The following is a 22,816-nucleotide window of genomic DNA, read 5'->3' on the forward strand; positions in this document are numbered from 1 at the left end:
TTTTTTCCTTTTTCATTCATGAATTTTTACAATTTTTACAATTTGTTTCGTAACAAAAGAAAAAAAAAACGATTTGTCATCTTGGATTTTTTTTCTTCTTCACTAATAATCATCATCAACTACATTCTATTGATATAAACTCTCTAATAAGTCCGTCGCAAACCTAAAAACTCAAAATATATACTCATTATAAAACAATTCGGAGCCTCCTCCATTTTGGCTGTGTGTGTGTGTGTGTTTTTCTATTTGTGGAGTAAAATGACAGTCGCACACTTCTCTTTTTTTTGGTTTGTTTGTTTGTTTCGTCGGGAAGATGCTTTAGTATACCAAGGTGTGATGCGGTAATGATTCATGGTAATTGTCAATTTTTCTTTTGGAATTGACATTTTTCACATTGGGAATTGGTTCGGGTGATAAACGATGCCAGAGCGTTTGATTTTGTAGGAACCAAAACAAGACATAGATCTCAAAATTTGAATGTGAAATTCAAATCCAACATTGGATTTCACTTACAATTTATGGGATCCATCTCGATCCAGATTGAATCGTTTTTTTGTTTTCGTCCTCTCACCAATTTAATGTTGAGTCAAAATTGTTGACTGTCACTGATTTTCCTGGTCAAAATGAAAATCGATCTGTTTTTTTTTGGCATTCATTTCCACCCGAAACCATGGTCAAGTGCTTCCGCTATAGCTATGTCCTATTTTAAGCTCTGAATTATGGGGTATTTTTTGGCTAATGTGTTGATGATTTTTGTTTGTTTATTTTCAAGTCTTTTGTGAAATTTGGTTGCGGCTTTGAAATTTCAAATATGAAAAATCCGCGAGAAAATTGAAAAGAATTGTGAAGTGGAATATTTGTCGATTGAAAAGGGAGGGGAACAGAATGAAAGTAAAAGAAATAAAAAGAAAATGTTAATTCCTTTCGAAACAGAAATATTTTTTCTTCAAATTAGCATCTATTCGATAATTAGTTGAACCCGTGAGCATAAAAACGACTTATTAAACAATCGCCGAACAAAACGATACAAGAAAAAACTACCAAACAAAACACACGTTAAAAACGTAACACAGCAGGACGGTACCGTTCAAAACGAAACTCCGCTGTGCTACACATCACCGCTGTGGTACGTTTTGTTCGGTAGTATTTTCTTGTATCGTTTTATTCGGCGATTGTTTAATAAATCGTTTTTATGCTCACGGGTTCAGTTAAAGAGTGAGTTTTCTGTGCAAATTCGTTTTGAAATGAAAAATAATGAGAAACTGATGAAAAACTGCACACATTCATTGGAAGATGTATGTAGACTATTTGAATGGTTAGGAGCGAAAATGTAATACAGAAAAGTTGAGCGGAAAAATGTCAAATGAAATGGGATGGCTATATAGTTCACTATAGTTTACTACACAGTTTACTATATAGCTATCCCTTTTCCGCTCATTCATCATCGACATTTTTCCGCTAAACTTTTCTGTATTACATTTTCGCTCCAAACCATTCATTTATGCCTAAGAAATGTTCAAACGAAAAAAAGGCGAAATTACATTCCTTACTGTTTTTTCCTAGGTTTTCTCTGTCTTTTCTCTCAATCTCTTGACTTGTGTATATTTTGATCGTTGCAGGAGAAGTGATATAGGTTCGATTTGGGCCTAAGTCAAATGTTAGGACATTATGTTCTCACGATGAGAACGTCACACAGCTCTGAAAACTGTGTATGCTATTTGCGTGTGCGTGCAAAGCACAATAGGACGTGATTAGAAATAGTGACGCGAGTAAATCTCTTATCGATCCGAAACAAGACGAAGAAAAAGAAATAACGAAAGACGAAAAAAAAACATTTGAATGGCAACAAATACCTACTAGAGTAACTACGATAAAAATTAATATGATGCTTCAGTTTCAAATTTCATAGTCTAGCAAAATTTCCATTTCATAAATTTGTCTAATAGGAAAACAACATAACGATTAATTCATCATTTTTTTCATCATTTTTTTTTCTTTGTTAAATTTTTTCTTTAATTGATTGCTCTGATTTCGCATTTCCTAATTGATAGCAATTTCATAGATATTCATAGATTTGTGTTCATTTTTTTATGTGTGAGTGTGTTTGTTTGTGTGTATGGGAGTAATTCTTGAATCGTGGCTTGAATTTGATTTTACCAATAGAATTGATTTGGTAGTTTAACATTCAAGTGTTTCATCTATATCCACATTGATTTTCGTTTTGTATGGAATTCTCTCGTTTTTTTTTTCGTAAGTTTCTGATTAAAATTTTTCTAAAAAAATTGGTTTTCAACTTCATTCACTTCGAAATGTTCATTGATTAAACTGACTAAATTGCTCGAAATCCATTTAAAACTATTTGCGTGCAGAATAGGCAACTTCAAACGTAACGATAGTTGTTGTTGTTGTTTTTTTAGTGTGATTGATTTACTGAGATGATTTTTTTTTGTTCAGGCTTGTGTATGCTTCCTAATACATTAAGCTAGCGATAACACTCTGTACAGCGCATATGTTGATAAAAATTCGTTCCGTCTTAAAATGTTCTTTTTTTTTTTAGCTAGTGTCATTTTTTGCGTGACACACACGTTGACCACCGTCGCTGGAATGGTTGTTTTCAATGGTGGTGTTTGGGTATAGCCGCTAATTAGGTTGTTGTAATTGTTGTTTTTTGTTCTGTTAACTTGAATCGGAGAATTTTCCCACAATCGAGCATTCATTTACGAGCGTGTTTGGTCAAGTCAATACCACACTGTTGTTGATCAATATCCTCTGGATGGCTAGCCGGCAGGGCAAGCAAATGTTAGGCCTCTAGAAAAATCAGTGCAGTCGGTTTAGGTTCTAAATTTGATTTTTTCGCTTCAACCACTAAAAATGTGATGTCCGGCTTATCCGGATTGGCAAAGCATTCGGCAATAAGGCGTGCAACGTCCTGACAAACAGCGAAAGAGAGGGAGAGAGAGAGAGAGAGGAAGAAGAAAAAAAATGATCACTTTGAAATATGAAGCAATTGAACGGTCGAAGATCCTACCTGATGATGCATTCCTTCCACTTTATTACCATCTACTTCAAGAATCAGTTGACCAACTTCTAAGCCACCAGTTTCATATGCAGCTCCATGTTCCTGTCAATTGGATACGAATGCATTAGTTTTCATTTTTTGAGAAATTTTTACACACAATTTCAATGAATTTTCAAAGAGAAATTTCAAAAAAAAGATTCTATTTCCATAAGTCTTGGAACCAAGACATAACGTGGAACTAATTAGAACAATCTATTTTATTCAAAAAGTGGATCAAAGTAATTAAATGTGTGGTTTTACATGGATATTGATGATTCTCGGCAACGGATGTTTCGTATTTGCACCGCCTTCAATCGCAATTCCTAGTATTGGTTTTGTCTTTTTAACGGTAATGTGTAAATTTCCTCTATGATCAGGTACGACGTGTGGATTGTGTTCGTGATTTGGATCGTTTGATAATCCATTCGGATGTTCACCCGACAAACGCTGCATTGACTGAAACATCGAAAGAACATGAAAGCATTACTATCCGTATTTTGTTGAACAAAACGGTTGATTTGGTCACATATGCCTGAAGATTGATCATTTTCCCCTTTTCTCTACTACTTCTTTTTTTTTCTTCTTTCTCTTCCGCTTCTTGTTCTTGATTCAAGATCTTGAAGACTTCTTCTCCTAAATTCTTTTGCCTTCATTCCTTTTCTCTTACTTAAAAGCCGTTCTTTCGGAAACTCAAAAAAGCCACACAAAAAAGTGACGAAAAGAAAGCTTTCAATACCTGATGCCTGCGCAAGTTGCCGCCAAGTAGATTTCCCGATTCTTCTTTCATATCAAAGCTTCTCGACAGTTTGGTTGCTAGTTCCTGTTGTTCGAGCCGGCATTTCGATGAGCATTTATTTTTGTTCGACGAGTGAAAAAAAAAGAAAGAGAGAAAGAGAAGACTTACTCATGATTCATGAATCATGATGCCAACACACATCTTGATTTGCATCCACCAATAAAATTAAGATTGTTTTTAATCAGATTATGCTCAATTTTTTGTTGTTCATTTCCAAAATTGAGAATTTCAATTAATTAACCGAAGATGATCAGCTCATTTTGTGCAACAAAGGCACTGTTCTATTGTCGGGAAAGACAATGAAAAGTTTTCATTTGTTAAAAAAAGAAGTTTTCATTTTTTTCCCAAAAAGACCAAATTTAAAGACAATGTCTTTTGTTTTGATGAAAAAAAAGCGTTTCCATTGATTTTGATTCCTTTCTCTTTTGTAGCGACAAAATCGAAATTTTATTTGATGAAATCAATCATGAGTTTGGTGTGCTACATTCGAAACAGGAACTGATTGCGTATAAATGTGGATTTACACAGAGTGATTATACATGTAATGAGAAAAGAAAAATTTGCGCGCGGGTTTCGAATAACATCAATTCAATTCAATTCAATGAAGATTTTTTTTTTTCTTATTTGAAAGGTTTTTTTGGCTTAGTTTTTCGTTCACAGAAACGTTTGGTTCGCGTGTGTATCACATCTTCATTCCGGCATTGTGTAATGGCATGTTTTGATGTCAATGTTCGATTCAAGCCGTTGCCACTTGGGATGAAGATGGATCACAAATACGCCCATCTACGAATGGAAAAAAACGCAAATGAAAACAACAAAAACAGAACGGATGACAAACAGAATGGATAAAACCTAACACTACCATAAAGAAAAACTAAGGATAAACCCAAGAATAAGATGACATGATACAAAACAAAACACACACACACATTTGATGGATAGTGGAAAGAAATGTGATTCAACCAAAAACAAAAGAGACCTATTTTTAAGCTACTCTGGCTGATTTAATTGACGGTATCACTGAGAACTCATAATCGAATTTTGAACAACAACAAAAAAATCAGTCCAACTGAAATGAAGAATTGTTCGTCTAATCTGTCAGCAATATATGACTGATTATTATTATTTAGACACTAACCTAATGCTAGCAGGGGGAGTATATTCACAGTTAAAAAAGAATGTGTTTTTAAATTTCGAAAAAAAAAACAAATTCGATCATCAACATTTAAACGGAAAAAAGAACACATAGCACAAAGAGTAAAGGGTATCCCAATAGGGACGCAAAAAGTTTTTCAATAGGGATTTCATGATGGATGCCCCGATCTGTCAAACTGGAATGTCAGTTTGAAGCGTCCATCTATACCATTTATAACCATGTCAAGATTAAGTAAAGATCAACGCGTTCAAGTCGTTAAATCCCATTACGAAAATGGGTCTATTTTGCAAAATACGTTTCGTGCAATTCGTGAATTTTTCGGCCGAAATAATCGACCAAATGTGTCCACCATCAGTCGCCTGGTGCAGAAATTTGAGCGTACTGGCTCTGTGTTAGACGATCAACCATCAACCCGTATGCGAACGGCCCGCTCGCACGAAAATATTGCTGCTGTGAGTGAAAGTGTGGAGGACGAGCCAAGAACCTCGGTTCGTCGACGTTCTCAACAAGTTGGCCTCTCTAGGATGACCACATGGCGTATTCTCACCAAAGACTTGGGTCTACACGCTTATAAGATTGTCCTCACTCAAGAACTTGAACCGATGGACCACGGAAAACGAAGAGATTTCGTCGAATGGGTCAAAGGAAAAGAGGCCGCGGATGCCGATTTTTTGAAGAAAGTGATCTTTTCGGATGAGGCTCATTTTCACTTGAATGGGTATGTGAATCACCAAAATTGTCGATTCGGGGAAGCGAAAATCCAAGAGAAACTGAAGAAGTGTCAGCTCATCCAGCTCGTTGCACTGTTTGGTGCGGTTTATGGGCCGGCAGCATCATCGGGCCGGCGGCATCATCGGGCCGTATTTCTTCGAAAATGATGATGGTCGAGCCGTTTCCATCAATGGCGAGCGATATCGTGAGATGTTACAGTATTTTTTTTGGTCGGAAATTGAAGATATGGACTTATCCGACATGTGGTTTCAACAAGACGGCGACAGACCACACACAACACCTGAAACATTAGCGGTAATCGAAGAACGTTTTCCAAATCGCATCATTTCTCAAAAGGCCGAAGTGGAATGGCCGCCTCGTTCGTGCGATTTAACGCCATTGGACTATTTTTTTTGGGGCTACGTCAAGGATAAAGTCTATGCCAACAAACCAAGCACCATTGCCGAGCTGAAAATTGAAATCAGACGTGTCATAGCCACCGTAAATGTGCCATTACTCGAATCTGTAATTGAAAATTTGGGCAAGCGGCTGAAGGTCTGTGAAAAGAGCCGTGGTGGACATTTGCACGATATTCTTTTTCATACATAAATGGTAAAGACCAAACTACAACATACAATAAAGATTTGGAAAATTGGAAACTATTTTCATTGTTTTTTTTATAATTACTTTTTTGCGTTGCTATTGGGACACCCTTTATAATAAAAATATCGATAATAATTCAAACAATGACCTTCATGGGTGGGGGGAGGGGTGTCAAACTCTCTAAATTACTTGTTTTCGGTTTTATTTTGTTGTTAAATGAACAGAGCGTTGTGGCTACTAAATCTGTCTCTAAATGCTTGAAAAAAAAACAAGTGTATAGATTTGTTCATGTCTTTATTTACACAAATTTCGATCGGTTGTCATGAACAATGTTTCAAAATCTCTCAAGAAAACGGATCACAAATAAGGTTCTCATTCAACGTAGAATTGCACACTGCACTCATTTTATCAATCAATCAGTTTTTTTCTTCTTTTCGATCATTTAAAAGTCTGAAGATCACGGTTGCTGTTTGTTTGTTTAACGAAAAAATTCGAGAGATAGAGAGAGAGAGAGAGAGAGAGAGAGGAAAGGAAGATTTGATGTGTCAAGTTGAAACGAAAAATGACGAGAAAAACAAAACAACGTAAACAGAAACAAAAGAAAAACACGTAACGAAAATGTCGATGAAGTCATCACAATTGTGGTGCGGATGAGGAAATTTTAACGTTTTTGGGCTTTGCTTTGCCATTTTGGGCATTGCCGGACTTCTGTGTGTCTCTGACTTCCGGTGTATGGATGAAGGTGCGTTTTGTTTTTATTTTATTTTTATTTTCGGTAAAATTGTCTAAAAACAAAATAATCTTGATGTGTGACTATATTTGATGATGTGTAAAGTTTTTGAGTGTATTTTTTTTGTTGATTTTTGTTTGTTTTTGTGTTTTTTTTTTGGTATGTGTTTTTTTTCATTTGCAACTTACAAGCGGTCGGCCCCAGTACCAAGATTTGACACGTTGTGTTAAACCACCTAAATGAGAACGAATCCCTTCGAGATAGCCCCCCTGAAATGGAATATCAGTTGTTCCTATCGTGACTGATCAAACGGATTTTTTTTTTGTTTGTTTGGTTTTTGGTTCATAGTTCGAATGGTTTTTTTTTGGGTGTTTACTGATTCGTTTTCAAAAACTAAACATATGGTACACAACAACAACAACAACAACGAAATGAAAACGAATCTAATGATCATTTCCACACTGAAAATGTGTTTGGTTTTATTTATTAAGAACCAACGTTCTTGAAATGCGTATCTATTTTGTTATGAGAGAGGAAAATAGATATAGATAGAAAGAGAGAGAGAGAGAGAGAGAGATAGAGAGATTTTGTTCTGTGTTTGTTGTGTATGGAAAACGATAATAATATATATGTAAAAAAAAAATAACAAGAACAACTGAGAACGAAGAACTAATTTGTAAAAGTGGAACACAAGAATGTCATGTTTGAAAACATATAAAATAAATTAGTTTAATTGAAACGATGTTGATATTTATATTAAAAAAAAAAGGATTTTTTAGTTTAGGTGTGTTGTGTACGTGTGCGTGTACTGGTGAAGGTCATTGTTTTTTCTTCCGTTAAGATCGATGAGATTTTATCAGATTGAGAAAGTGTTCAAATGGCCACAATAAAAAAATGATCAAAAAAGAAGACAGAGTCAAACTAAGAGTGAGTGTGTGAACGAGCGCGACAAATCATGTGTGAAAATTCAATGGAGAGCACTGAATTGTTATTGTTTTCAATGAATTAAGCCAACCGAATCAGAAGAATGAATAGAGTGAGGAAAAAAAGTCGGAAAAAAATTCGAGTTGAATAATTGAATAGACCGGATAAGTTTGTTTTAAAATTCAATTTTGCCTGTTGTTTCACATCGAGATTTTCATTGAGAGCCAAATGCCATGCATTTCTGCCGGTCGAAATGATTTAGCATTTTAATGTGCATTAGACGAATTAAGCGCAAAGCAAATGGTTTTTTTTTTACTTTTTTCTGTTGTTCATTCCAAACACACACACACACACACACACACATACAATTGAAAGTGAGTGAGTGAGAGAGAGAGAGTGAGATCGACTTCATAACACGAAAGCAGTTTATGGATCATGTTTTGTGCACGCAAGCATATTTAAAATTGCAGCATTTTCCCTGTGGTTGTTGTTGGGTGTTGGGTATTATTTTTATTTTCAATTTTTTTTGTGTTGTTTTTGGGGTGAAAATATTATTTGTTCGTCGGGAAAGAAAGGAGAAAAAAACAAGAAATTGTGGTGTGAAATGAATCTAGAACATACACACACATGCTAACGGACACACGCAATTCAATATTTAGAATTTGGAAAAAAAAATTCAACTTAAACTGGGAACACAAACGCAATTGTTTCATTTTTCTTCAAATATTTTTGTTTGTTGTTGTTGCTTGTTTCTGTGTTGTTGTTGATGTTGTTGTGGTGGTTGGTTTTTTTTTTGGGGGGGTTCATTCAAGTCATGGTGCCAATTAATTCTAGGAAAGAAGTTGCAAAAGCAAAGTGAAAAGCCAAAAAATTGACTTATGAGCTGCACGCTAAACAAAATCGGTGCAATCAAATTTTTAAACGAGCTGTAAAAAAATGTGTGTTGTCCGATTTGGGCTTCAAAGAAGCACTCGATCAATTCGATACACACACACATACAAATCACATTCTCATGACAACGTGTTTTTAGAGCTCATTTTGATCTATGTGTGAGTGATCTGGCTGTTGTTTGATTGCTGTTGATCGCGGCATTCAAGCTTTTCGTGATACAGATAGAGATAGAGAGATAGAGGCGAAGACAAACAAAAATTGACTACAAAAAGCTCCGATTTCGAATGTAATCTGCGGTAGACAGATACATACACGGCTGACATTCGCAACGAATAAAAATGGATAGACTTTTTTTTTGTTTCAAAACAAATTCAACTGATTAGTTCAATACAAATTTGGGCAGTTTTTAACAAAAGAATTTTCGAAGAAAAAAAATCATTGTGCAGTTTTGTGTCGTCTTCATTGGACGGGGGACGGCTGTGCAAGCCAATTACTTGGTCAAAAGTTCATTGAGTATAAAATAAAGTATGCAGTGTGCAATGCTTAAAAGCGTTTAAATGACATAACAATTTGTTTGCTTGATTTAATGGACAGAAACGAAAAAAAAGAGATCCTGCTAACTAGGACATACGGAATATATAGAGGATTAATTGACGTGAGACAGTTGTTATATTCGTTTTTATTTTGATTTTCAAATATCACATGAAACGAAAATTCTATTCTAAATGTTCAATCAATACTTAATATTGTTCTAACATATATATATATATATATGAGGGGAAGAGTCGAACCATTTGCAACTAAAAGTTTTCTAACTTTCGAACTTGAACGACGACTTTTCTGTTCGCTTCGCAAATTGGAGCCATTTTGTGCATGAAGAGAAAGATGTCTCGAGAAAAATCCGGTGAAAATGTTTTCTCGGAAATTGAATCTTAAATTTAATCAAAAAAAAAAAAACGGTTTTCCATTTGGAATCGTAATTCAGTCGAAAAAGTTTATTAGAATAAACTTTGGATAATCATTTAAAGCCATTAATCACAAGTGTGTTGCAAGCGTTTACTTTTCCGTCTACATTTTTCCAATGCATTCAACCACAATTTGCGTTCGTTCAATTGTGAATGATGCAAACTTTTGCTGGTGATAGAACTTCAACTCGAGTTTCAATGTTAAAACATCGAGAAATTTTCGTCCGTTGCTCGTTTTTGTTCGCCGTCTTTCGTCAATATCTCGATTTATTTCCATTAACCAATACTTCTATCTAGGACATATATAGAGAAATTTTGTCATTCAGTTGGAGAGTGCATGCAGATCGTGTGCGAGATATAAGAAAAAAGATCGTTCATTCAATATGCACTACGTTTTGTTGTTGTTTCGGTCGCTTTTTTCGGCAAAACTTTGATGCAAAACCAATAGTCGCATTTCAATAATTTAATCGAATTCCGAAAATGCAACTCTTCACTACAAATTAACTTTAATCTTCAATCTAGACTAGAAAATGAACATGTATACGAATCAAACTGAGCTTATTGGTTACTCTATCAACACAAACAAAGAAATGTTCGAGGCGCAATATAGGAAAATACTATGAAAAAAATGAATGGATAGAAAAAAAAACCTTTCTACCATACTACATAATCTACAAAGACTAAAAACAAGGGTCAGTTCAGAGAGATAGAGAGACAATAAACAAAAACTGGAAAACGTGATTGATTTTATAATAAAAGGAATCGAAACCAAAAATAACATGGCGAAATTCAAATAAAGGTCAAGAATAAGAAAATGCAGTTGAGAACAATACGTACAACGTTAAAACACAAAATGAAAAAAAATGCTTTGCGGGCTAATGGATACAAAATCAAAACAAAAATCGAATGTGTTATATCGTATCGTAATTCGTTTCGCATTTATACAATGGATATGTGTGTTAATTTGTTTTTTTTTTAAATCGGGTTGATTTTCATTTAAATCACAATAAATATATATCGCTTTGATTACAATCTGATTTGTGTTTACAATCTGATCTGGTGTGTCAAAACAATCCAGCGATTCAAATATGAATGCGTTTGCAATATGATGTGTTTAAACCAAATAAAATGGAAAATAAAACATTTGATTGTTAAAAAAAATGTTTGGTTTTGTTTTAAACTAACCTGATCCTTTATTCGTGTCAGAGTAATTTTCCAATTGGATATGGTTTTTGTTTTGTTTATTTTGGCAGAGATTTTGTTATGTTTTTGTGGTGTGGTATGTTTGGTAAAGTTTTTTTTTTGGAAGGTGGTTGAAAGGTTGTAATGAGAGGCCGGTCAAAATAAGCCGATAAGTGCGTGATTGAATTGGCGGTGGAAGAAATAGCAATGTCGCAAGAGAAAAAAAAACAACAAAAGGAAGACAGAGAGCGGGAGAGAGAGAGAGAAGAGAGAAAAAGAAAAGAATAATTCGATAAGTTTGATTTGTTTTTTTAATTGGCGTGTTGTGTTTCAAAACAAGTGCCAAAATGTTACCACACAACAGAAAAAGAAAAAAGAGCGTGAATTTTCTGGTTAACTTAAATGTTTTTACAAAGAAAATAGACACAGACAGTGAGTGAGAGAGAGAGAGAGAAAGAGAGAGAGAGAGACACACAAAAATAAAGTTGTATGACAATTACCGCGTCATGGCCATATTCCGTTCTCGCTAGCTGTGATTCACTAACACGATTCGAACGTGTTCCGTTACTCATGTAATCCTGCGTTCATTTGTTTTCATGTGTGTGTGAGAGAGAGTGTGTTTGTGTGTTTTGTTGTGCATGCCAGGCACAGCCACAGGTCACATTGTGTGTGTGTGTGCGTGTTTTTTTTCGTGCGGTTGTTGTTGTTTTTTTTCATAACATTTTACGGAAGAAGATTGGTGAATGTGTTGATTTTTTTTGTGTGTGTTGAAGAATATGTGTGTTTTTTTGTAGTTGTTGTTATATTTGTTTGTTCAAAAAAGGAAAGCAGTTCAACGAAAGCGCAAAAGAAGAGGAAAAAAAGAAAAAACAACGTAAGAAAAGTTGAAGAGAAACATAAGTTTTTTTTTTGGTTTTTATATATAGATGTGAACAAAAGTAAAATTGATTAGAAATTTTAATTTTTTTTTTCTTCGTTTCAAACCATTTGTTGATGGAGCATGGGATAAAAAAAACATTTACGTCCAAATTGGAAAAAAAATTCACACTTACTCTATGTCTGTCTCGATCACTCAAGTACGGATCTCTACTGTACACAAGTTCATCGTATCGTGTACGATCTTCTGGAAATACTAACTCTCTAATTTCGGTAACCAGTGTATGCTGAACCAACACAAATACAATAAAGAAAAAACAAAACATAAGTATTTTTTATGGAGGGAGGGAGGTAAACGTTTAGTATGAACAGTAAACACACACACGTGTAAGAATAACGAAGCAAAAAAAAACATTTGGCGTTTTTATCACAACGTCAAAATGTACACAAAATCAACTTACTTTCTCTGGGGTATCTAACATTTCTAATAAAACCGAGACAAAGGCATCAATGGTCATCCCTCTACTACCATATTCGTTTATATAATATGAAAGACTAGCAAAATTATGTCTAGGTAATAAAGATCGTGCTTTTTCTTCTACCATAGCAGATATAGGACATTTTCTTCTGTTCCTGCACCAGCCAACATTATGTCATTTTTGTCGTGTCAAGAGAACAGCAAAGGCGAGATAGTGAATGACAAAGTGAGAGTGAGAGTGTGAGAGAGAGAGAGAAAGAAAGAGAAAGAGAAAGAAAGCAGAGAACAAAAATGAATGTTAACTTCCAACTTTTTTTACTTTCGTTTGTATCAAAACGGTAAAAAAAAATCAAGTTAAAAAATCACTTCATTACCAACGGTAGATTAGAAAATAATGGCAACAAGTATAATCATCATAACACATACCTTGGCTCAGTTGGACTGTAAGCATCCCAAGGTTCAGGCTCAACGGAAGTACACGAATGAGGTACTTTGCCGACATCTCGAACAATTAGTGACATTCGCTTATGATATTTCAATTGGCTAACGGCTTCGTCGTGCGTTACATCCAAGAATGATTGATTATTCACTTCGAGAATTTGATCGCCAATCTGTACGGATGGGATGCAAATGGAATGGAAACACATTAGAATTTATACAAAATTTGTATGGCAACAAGTGTCGAACAATGAAAGAAACGAAAAATTTTCAATGAAAAAAAACATCTATTAGAACAGATGCAAAAAAGCGACAAGATTTGAATGCAATAAAAGAAAATTTCAAAACGAACACCAAAAATATTATTCAAAACCGTACCATTAATCCAGCGCGATCGGCAACGCTATCCTTGTCAACGCCGGTAATAAAGATGCCTAAACCATATTCGACACCGCCTCGAATCATCAAACCGAGCGATTGTCCGGGCTCGATGAGCAGTTCAACATTTCGGATGCGATCGCGTCGATCGTGCTTTCGGCCGCCATATTCGACTGGTGGTGAGGTGGGTCGTCCGTGTCGATCCATCCACGAACACGTTTGCCTCGATGGGTGATTGTAGGCATCGCGTAACGGTGGCCCAAAACCATGCAATGGTGCCGTTGAATTAAGCATCGGCGGTGCCCGTACCGTCATACTTATTTGTCTTGATGATTTTAAAATCTGTACACATCGCTGTATGAGAATAAACCGTACGAAAAAAAGAAAGCAAGAAGGATGTTGATAGGGTGATAGCTGAACTACGGCACGATCATCAATGGAAATGGTATCAATGGTCAAAAACATTCGTCCGAAACATACACCCACACACACATACAAAATAATTTATGCTGTACTAAACGAACGATAGAATTGAACAGAAATAACAACAAAAAAAACCACTAAACACCAATCAGTCGGATTGTGTGAAAATTGCAATTGCGTACACAACCGAGCACTGGATCGACTGACTCTCTTTCGCACACACACACAACCCCAATTGGCCATGACATCAAATCGTAACTTATGCATGGCTTGATTAAATACACGGTCGAGAAATGCCAAGAAATATTGTGAAATAGCTCTCTACCGTCGAACCTGAATGTTTAACCACTTCTACGAAATTATTCACACTGTTTTGCTAATGCCATGACCAAAAGACGTTGTACAACATTGAAACAATCCAGCTTTGTGTATTTCCATACACAATTCAAATGGAGCGAGTGAATGAGCGGGAGAGGGAGGAGGAAGAGGAGTTTGTGTGTTGATATATGTTTGTTGTTTTCGGCTTATCTAAGAAAACGCTAAGACTTTGTCAAACTAAATATGATGGCTAATGCAATTGGCATGGGCAACATCGATGTGGTTTTCAATTAAGCATAAAGGATGGTGGTTGTTTTTATCTGTCTATGACATTGAACGAAAATTTCTTCGACTGCAAACTGGACGATGAGAGGATGGTGGTTGGTTTGGAAAATGTTTGGAGTTTTCGGTAACAAACAGAGACTTTGACCAGAGAAAAAAATAACATCAATTCAAGGGCTATTGTACCTTTAATGCTTCGTCATGGCTAACCGATGTAAATGGTGTACCATTTACTTCGAGAATTGAATCACCCGGTCTTAAACCAGCCCGTTCGGCCAGAGAACCTTCTTCGATGCGTGATACATACACACCATGGCCAGCATCTTTACCGCCCTTCACACAAATGCCAAAACCATGCGAATCCTGTTGGTCACGCGACATGGTCACCGTTCGTGTTGACAACTCATGGATATTCGTCACACTTCGGTCCCGATCCCGTTCACGTTCTCGCAGTGTCTGAAAAAAAAAACGGGCAAAAGAATTTTGAGTGAAAAATTCCGTTTTGTTTCCTTCAAATTAAAATTCAATTGAAAATAATTGGCGAAAATTGACGAGGTCATAAAAAAGAACAAAATTGTATAAAATTTACTCGATTCACATGGTGTGTAGTTGATGGTGGACTACTCGCCGGGCTTCGTCTGCCACGTTCACGAGCAATACCATTGCTATAATTGTAATTGCTAGGCGCCGAAGATGAGGATGTTGTCGTGCCGAACAAACGAAGCACTTGTTCCGGTGAAATTGGCCGTTTTTTGTTGATATTGCTGCTGAAAACGAGCGAGAAAAAAAATGGCAATTTTAATGAAAAACCGGATAGAGTTCAATTAATGGACATTTGAAATGAATACACATTAAAGCTAATGAATATTTAAAATGGCTTAATGTTTTCCAATTAGTAATTGGCAATTACATGAGTATGAGCAAAAAGTAGAGAGAAAAAAATCGATAAAATATTGAAAATCGGAAAAATTTGCCCAGAAAATGGGCTTTATTTTCCACCTTTATTGAAATTTAAAACAAAATAAACAAAAAATGAGATGTAAATCGATCGAAATCGGATTGTTTGCATCCGGCTGTATCAACTTACGCATGTCTTGAAGAAGAAACATTAACCGACGATGAGCTGATGCCAGTGCCTAGCATCGGTGCGTTCGCGTTCGGTATGTGTGATGAGGAACCCAAATAAGCTCCACGATTTGGGAGTGAACCGCCCTTAGGTCTGTTGCAAACATGCAAATTAAAATCGAATTTGAAAATTGCACACAATGAAATTGGGGAGAGCGGGAGAGAGCAATTTCAGGAAATGCCCGAAAGCGAAATGCAAATGATCCGGCGACCGGAAATGATATACGTGTTCATTGACGGGGTAGGAGGTGTTGGTGCGATTTAATTTCAAACTTACGGATTTTGTTGTGGATAATAGTGTGGCGAATGAGGACGTTCGATGATTGTGTAGGATGTGCCCGGCGGTGAATAATATCGTCCAGTGGCTCGTAATGAGCTCGTACTGTTTGTAATGCGTGATGAATTGCCATAGGGTTCGATAATGTCTTCAGCTTCAAAACTATTTGAACGTATGTGGCTGGTGCTAGCCGATGTGGATGTATGATGTAATGAACTGTGTGGTTGATGATAGTTTCTTGATGAGGACGACCATCTTGATGGTCCTAGATCACATAATTCGGCGTAATCATTACCTAATATCGATATATAGATATATCGACGAGAACAATGAACCAACGAACGAAACAAACAATAAATTATTTAGCATTTGTACATCAATTTCAATCAATCATGCCGTTTTAATTAATACGCACATACACATGCACATGCACACGCACACTTACCGCTTTGCATTGCTTTATGAGATCGTTTGATGCACAGTCGTAACCGTTGCAATAGAATGAATTGTTATGTTCAGTTCAGTTCGATTGGTTTCAGTCAATTAACTGTGGATAAAGACAGAAATAGAGAGAAAGAGAGAGAGAGGGAGAATAAATAAAAGAATGAGTGAGAAAGAAATGGAAAAGTGTAAGCATATGGATGACGATAAAATATTCATGAATAACAATTTCAAGGACTTTTGGGCCGATCAATTGCCTATTTTTAGAAAATGGCATCAATCACATGGGCTATTTTTGGTAATCCTAGAAATGAAAAAAAAAACTGCACGGCTACATGACCATTTAGCGATGCTACAAATTGTTGTATGCCAATTGGAAATGTGTTGCTGTTTTTTTAGTGCCAAAAGCCGAACAGAATGTATTGAGAGCTGGAGAAAGTGCTGGATAGATACACACACGCACTAACACACACACACACACACACACAGGCAGCAGTGCAGTCTCAGCTCTATTGAACAATTTGGCAGCGTTAAGTAGTCATGTTTTGCTTGAATTTATGGCATGATGTTGCGAGTGAGAGGGAGAAAGAGTAAGATACATACCCTTAATGTGTAGAAGCATACAACATCATTGCACCACTTCTAGGCTAGTCATAACCGATGCAAGGGGAATGGAGGCATTCGTGCTGGTTTTCTCTTCGTCGTCACACTTTCTTCGTCTTCAACGCAATCGATTCATGGTTTGATACACATCGAAAAGGAGTGCATGTGAGGTCAATTATTGTGCTTGTTGCTCTTCTTCGACGTAGTCGACGTCGTCGCTATTTTTTTCGTAGTTCTTTTTGTGGTTGTTGTTGCTTTTTTCTTCTCGATTGCTCTTCCCGAATTGATCGGCAAACTTTTCCCAGCGAATTCGATTGCGTTTTTTTCTCTCTTTCTGTTCTTGCTTCAATCCTTGCCTATTTTTCTCTCTCTCGTAAATAATCCACAGTTGCTCTGTTCTCTTGTTTTTTATTGCGCTTCGCTTCTTTTCTTTTCTATCTATTGCACATTCGATACACTTGCATATCGTTTTAAGTTACATTCTTAGTGTAACGCTTCAGCATGTTAACATTTTATTGATTCTTTTTGAATGGAAATTCCGTCGTACATATTCGGTGCTGCTGTTCTTGTTCTTGCTCTTGCTGATGTTGTTGTTGTTGGTGTTGCTGTGTATATATGGCTGTTCTTTTTTTCTTATTCTTTCTTCTCTGTTTTTCACTGCATTCAACATGATTCTCCACTCAAAGTCATACACTTTAGCATTTTCACGATCACAGGCAGCATTGTTGTTTTCGCACAAAAACCTACAAAATACGTTCAATACTTGATTGAAACATACAACGTTCCATTCTCGACTCTAAATTCCGATATGCAATCGCATATATATATGTGTGTGTATTTCGTTGTAATCGAATAAATACGGAGCATTTGTTGTTTACTCGCATTTGTATCCCATTTGCATGATATCATTGAAGCTCGTGTAAGACTCACGTTTTCGACTTCATAAGCCGTTCGATTGCTATCTAGCATGTAGAATTGCATACACCGCTACCACCACCACTACTACCCTCTCTGGCTAACCTGCCCCGTGTGCCTTCTTCAACACAGAACATTCAATGTAATTGGTATGTATATATACCTCGAGTCATTTCCCAAGTGCATGCACTGCACACCGAAGAAGAAGAAGAAGAAAAAGAATAAATACGGAATGGAGAAAACACACGAAGAGGGTGAAATGAGCGAGCGAGCAAGAGATAGAAACAAATGGCACACAAATTCCATCGGCACACCGAGTGGAAGGAAATCAGCTAGCAAATATTGCTTAATAGTCAGATGTTGTCAAGAAGAATGTTCACAACTTATTACTATTTGTTCGGCAGTTCCGATTGTAAGCTTTCGGGTTCTATTTTCAGCCGTCTCTGCTTATTGCCTGGCACCATTTGATTCAATTATATATGTTTTCTGTGAAATTGCATGAATAATTTCGGCATTTGACACACAAACACTACCACTACCATCACCATCGCCGTCACCACTACCATCGCCATACATCATTCGATTCGAAATACGCATTTCAACACAAAAGATTCTCGAAAATTAAAGAAACAACGTAAAACCACCTCCAAGAAACACAAATACACACGAAACTTAGTTTATTTTTGTTGTTGTTGTTGCTTGGTCAAAAAGCGGCCAGATGTACACGATTTGCTCAAATAAAATTACCAACAATCAAACGAGGAATGAGTAAAAAGAAAGCACCCATACAACAAATACGAATGACTTGACATAGGCACGGACATAAACATAGATATCGTTTCGGCACATAAAATAAAATTCGACAATGTGTATTGTGAAAAGTTTATTAGTTAGCAAAATAAGCACGGTTTTGACCACCACCACAATCACCGACAACAACGACGACGACGACGACGGAAAAAAGGTTATTTCATTAAAAATTGACATATAAATTTATTTCTCTTGTTTATTTCCCTAGTTACCTGACAACTGTATCGTCGCATGCAACCTCTACCTCTCGCTTAGTACAAAAACTCGCTCTCTCTTGATTGAGTGCGCGCTCACCCGCTGCGGGCAATATTGCTTCGAAATTGCCGAAAGAATATGTTTTTTTTTTCGCCTGATAAAAATATACAATATTTACTTTCGTTCGCGCTCATCAGGCACACATTCACTTTCTTTGTTTTTCTCTATTTCTATTCAGCTCATAAATTTTCACTTGAAACGTCTAAAGCATACCAGAATGCATTCTGGCGCTTGACCAATTTTTCCGATTCTCCCGCAAATGTTTATCATTTTCCACATTTCACCGCAAATATTTCAGCCATTTTCAATTACATACTCTAAAATTCATTTGTCTAATTCTACAAATTCATACGATGCTTATGACTTGGTTCTTCTTCTTCTTCTTCTTCTTTTTCTTTTGGTTGCAGAGAATGTATTTTTCGTTTGTTTTATTCGGAGTTTTTTTGGCCGAGAAGCGTTTTTACATTCAAAATTCTTGCCCATGGATTTGTTATGATGAAAATGGGCTAGCTGATGACTTTTATCATTAAAAGCTTTTTAACTCATATCCATTTTAAGTTGGCCTAATACATTGAAGAGACTGTTTAATCTTTAATTGCACAAAGTTATGCAAAGCGATAGAAAACCAGCGAAAATAGCCAATTATTTTAATTTCGCGGCGGCGGTTTTATGGAGATTCACATTTCAATATCAAATGGATGCAAGTTTAAAGATCATGGAAGCCGATTCAATTTGATTAAATAATTGGAATTTCAACCATTTTTCTCAATATTGTTTTCGATCTATTGCCCGCATTCCATCCATCGTCCACTCATTAATTTTGTTAGTTTCACATAACTCAAAATACCAACAGCTCAAATATGTTGAATGACGGATAAAATATTTAAGACAAACAATTTATCGATTTCATTAAACCGATAAAGCCCATTTCAATGTCCTCTTTTCTCACAATTTACTCTCTGTTGGCTTGGCTCGCTGGCTGCTGTTCTATCGCTCGTTCTCTCTTTCTTTCTTGGATTGGTTGATATTCCGACGAAATAAAAATTGATTATGTCTGCATGACAATTTCAACGCTTTTTTTCATTGTCGTGGCACTCGGCTGAAATCGATTGGAATTTGTGGTAATTGGTTAGACGATTTCAATAATCTCAATACATTTTTTATTATGACGACACAAAGAAAAGAAAAGAGAAGAGGAGATAAGAGGCGAGAAAACGAATCGACTGAATCGAACAACGAAAGATGTAAACACGAATAAATATTTGCTTTTTGAATGGTATGAAATTGTACTTGATGAAATATTTAACACGATTCAATTGAAGAGAAGCGGAAAAGGCTTCTTTGCTTCCCAAAAACGAATGCCGTACGGTGTCGGTGATTGAATTTTTTCTTCTTCCGGTTTTGGTTTATGCATCAAAATAACGATAGATTTCTGAATAGAAATTGTTAAAGAAAAAAAATTGTGCAAACTTGTTGTAAGAAAAAATCCTCTGATTCGTAGGGAATTTAATAAATTCGGGCAGGTTTTATCAACTGTCATAAAATCGGTTGCGCATCGGGGAAAATTTCGAAACATTGAGGAAATTTGTATGAAGAGCGAAAATACCTATAAAATCGAAATATAAACACTTAAAATAGAAACAAAGCTTACAACGCCCCAAAAAAAAACATACACACACACACATATATATATATACACAAACACTCAGTCAGTTGGTGGCGTGCTCTCTTGTCCTATTCTCGGCTGCAGTGAGACACACAGCAGCTGAATAAAAAATGGAGAGAGAGACGTAAATAGAAGAGAAAAAAAGAACACATCGAGAGAGGGGGAGAGAACGGGAGAGTTTGTGTTGAGCGCGCTCAAGGTCGTGGCTCTTGAAAAGCGATAAACAATGGCAAAAGGTTATAGAGAAATTTGGTTTCGGTGTGTTCGACATCGAAGCAAATATTTAAATTGAGTTTTCGAGAGTTCTTCAAGACAACGTTATTCCTTTTTTCTTCTTCTCTCGGTTTTCTTTTCCGAATGCAAACTTATGATTTGAGCTCTGTTCTGCTCGCTAAATGTGATATAGAATGAGAGTGATAAGAGATAGATAGCAGCTCAGATTTCAATTATAAAAAAAATCAGGCAATAATTTTTCAAGTGCACGCCAAGAGCGATTGTGATGCATGATAATTGGAAGAAATATTAAAGATACAACAGAGAAAGGTAGAGAGGTGGGGAGATACAGAGCCAGCGCCAGAATATAAATTAAAAAACAAAAGCAAATTGATAATCTAACGAGCGAAGCAAAGAATTTGCAAGTGGAGCTCGCGTACATTCGGTCGGAAGGAAGACGACAGCTAAGATGAGTATACATAATAAATTGGTTGTAAAATGTTCATATTTTTGCAGTTTTGAAATAAAATACGCTCGTATATGCAAGTTGAGAGAGAGATAGAGTGAGCGGTGGAAGTGAGTCAACAACGCATTTGCTTTAGTGGCGCACACAATTTGGTTTATGTGGAGGATTGTTTTTCGTCGTCGTCATCGTTGTTGTCGGCGGTGGCGGCGGCGGCGACGGCATAGTGTGTGCATGGTATATGTGTCGTACACACCAAACTCTGTTAAGTAGTTAGGTGAATGGAATTAATTGTTTTAGTTGGAATACAAAAAGTGTAGCGACAACGGACGGCGAAGTGGAATGGTAAGTGGCAAGCGATAGGATGGGATTGGGGTGTCGTAATGAGAGTGAGAGAAAGTTGTTGAGGCAATCGTAATGACCGTGCTCGTGTTGAATGGCATAAACGCATGCAAAACCTTCCGTACGTTCTTTATTTATCATTGAGCTATTTTAAGTCGGCGACTCTCGAAATCAATGGAAAAACTTAAACCAACCACCTTCTCAGCTCTTTTCTTTCAATGCAGGATGAGACATACACTCACGCAGACACACACAATCGTTGCTAAAGCTTGGTTAGAGTAAGTTTTTTGTGCTACAAATGAAAAACTTATTACCAACTAAAAATCTACCCCTTTTCCGTTTAAGCTATTTGCAATTTCATTAAAAATTGTGTGCAAATTGAATGAGAGTGCAAGGGAGCGAGGGAACGAGGGAACGAGAGAGAGAGAGAGGCATAGAAAGAGACAGATAGAGCAAGAGAACTACTTTAAGTTGGCCCGTATTTTCAAGACGATTTTCTTGTTCGTCAATTAAATTAAATTAAATTAAATTAAGGTAGACTTTTGGGATTTTCTTGTACAACGCATACAGGAGCGAAGAGATAAAGATTGAGAGAGGGACACAGCCAGAGAAATAGATAGAGAGTGAGCGCCTCACTTGGTCTAATCAAATGAATTAAGAAAATATTATATATCTATTGACTAGATCGAGAGGAGAGTAAGTTCATCTGACTTTGTTATGAAAGAGAAGAGTAAGTTTCTTTCACTCAAAAATGGTTAAAGGCGAGTATGTTCATTTTTGGCGGGTCCTCGTGGTTTTCCATGGTTTCCGCGGAACTGCTAAGAGATAACAACTTGGTGTCTTCGGCAAAGTTGTAGCACTCGAGGTCTTCTATAACACTGCTGAAGTCAAATATCTCTTATCACTTATCAGTTCCACGAAAAGCGCGAAAAATGATAAGAAAAAAAAAGTTCTATATAAAATTTGCTTTTTTATGCGCGCGATTTGCGCGCAACTGATAAGAGATAAGAGATAGATGTCTTCAGCAATGTTATAGAAAACCTCGAGTACTACAACTTTGCCGAAGACACCATGTTGTTATCTTTTATCAGTTCCGCGAAAACCGTGAAAAACCGCGGAGGCTAGACGGGATGCTAACATACTTCCTTTTAACGCAGATAGAATCAACAGAAATCATACTCTCCTCTTTCAAAATATATTGGAATTTTTTCACATACTCTCCTCTCGATCTAGTCAATAGATATGAAATGTCTCAAGTAATTCGAAATGGATTTTCCCTCGTATCTCGTTCGACGGCGGGGGAGATCCGCTTTTGTCACATCATTTTCCAAGATATGGCCAATTGTGCGCAAGGCCAATTGTGTTGCGATAATAGAATAAAAACCAAAATCCGTTAATATTCACATTGGATGCGAAGATATTTTGCCTAGTGCAAGGGCCTTGTGTTGTGAGTATGTGTGTATACGCGCTAAAGGTAGAATTACCATATTAATTATG

General features: G+C 36.4%; 1 protein-coding gene across 1 annotated transcript; it reads right to left on the bottom strand.

The window, feature by feature from the left end:
- Positions 1 to 964: 964 nt before the first annotated feature.
- LOC129575211 (whirlin) lies at positions 965 to 17,582 on the bottom strand. Its single transcript, XM_055458281.1, has 17 exons — positions 17,534 to 17,582; positions 16,656 to 17,398; positions 16,057 to 16,158; positions 15,612 to 15,906; positions 15,297 to 15,428; positions 14,799 to 14,976; positions 14,396 to 14,665; positions 13,187 to 13,540; positions 12,797 to 12,981; positions 12,354 to 12,525; positions 12,069 to 12,179; positions 11,517 to 11,594; positions 7,243 to 7,323; positions 3,795 to 3,878; positions 3,320 to 3,514; positions 3,029 to 3,121; positions 965 to 2,929 (listed from the first exon to the last, which is right to left on the bottom strand). Exons 3-17 carry the CDS (start codon positions 16,064 to 16,066, stop codon positions 2,801 to 2,803), a joined length of 2,367 nt encoding a protein of 788 aa, XP_055314256.1. The 5' UTR covers positions 16,067 to 16,158; positions 16,656 to 17,398; positions 17,534 to 17,582; the 3' UTR covers positions 965 to 2,800.
- Between the last annotated feature and the right edge of the window lie 5,234 nt (positions 17,583 to 22,816).

This window comes from Sitodiplosis mosellana, unplaced genomic scaffold, assembly GCF_009176505.1.
Source record: "Sitodiplosis mosellana isolate CC-2019 unplaced genomic scaffold, AAFC_SMos_1.0 Smas_scaffold_6166, whole genome shotgun sequence".
NCBI lineage: Eukaryota > Metazoa > Arthropoda > Insecta > Diptera > Cecidomyiidae > Sitodiplosis > Sitodiplosis mosellana.

Bases quoted from the DNA above. Each gene is read 5' to 3' on its own strand.
- LOC129575211 (XM_055458281.1), bottom strand. The intron at 7,324-11,516 runs GTAATTGTCATA...ATTCCATTTCAG, and splicing joins CGGAATATGGCCATGACGCG to GGGGGCTATCTCGAAGGGAT. The intron at 3,515-3,794 runs GTATTGAAAGCT...TCGATGTTTCAG, and splicing joins GCAACTTGCGCAGGCATCAG to TCAATGCAGCGTTTGTCGGG.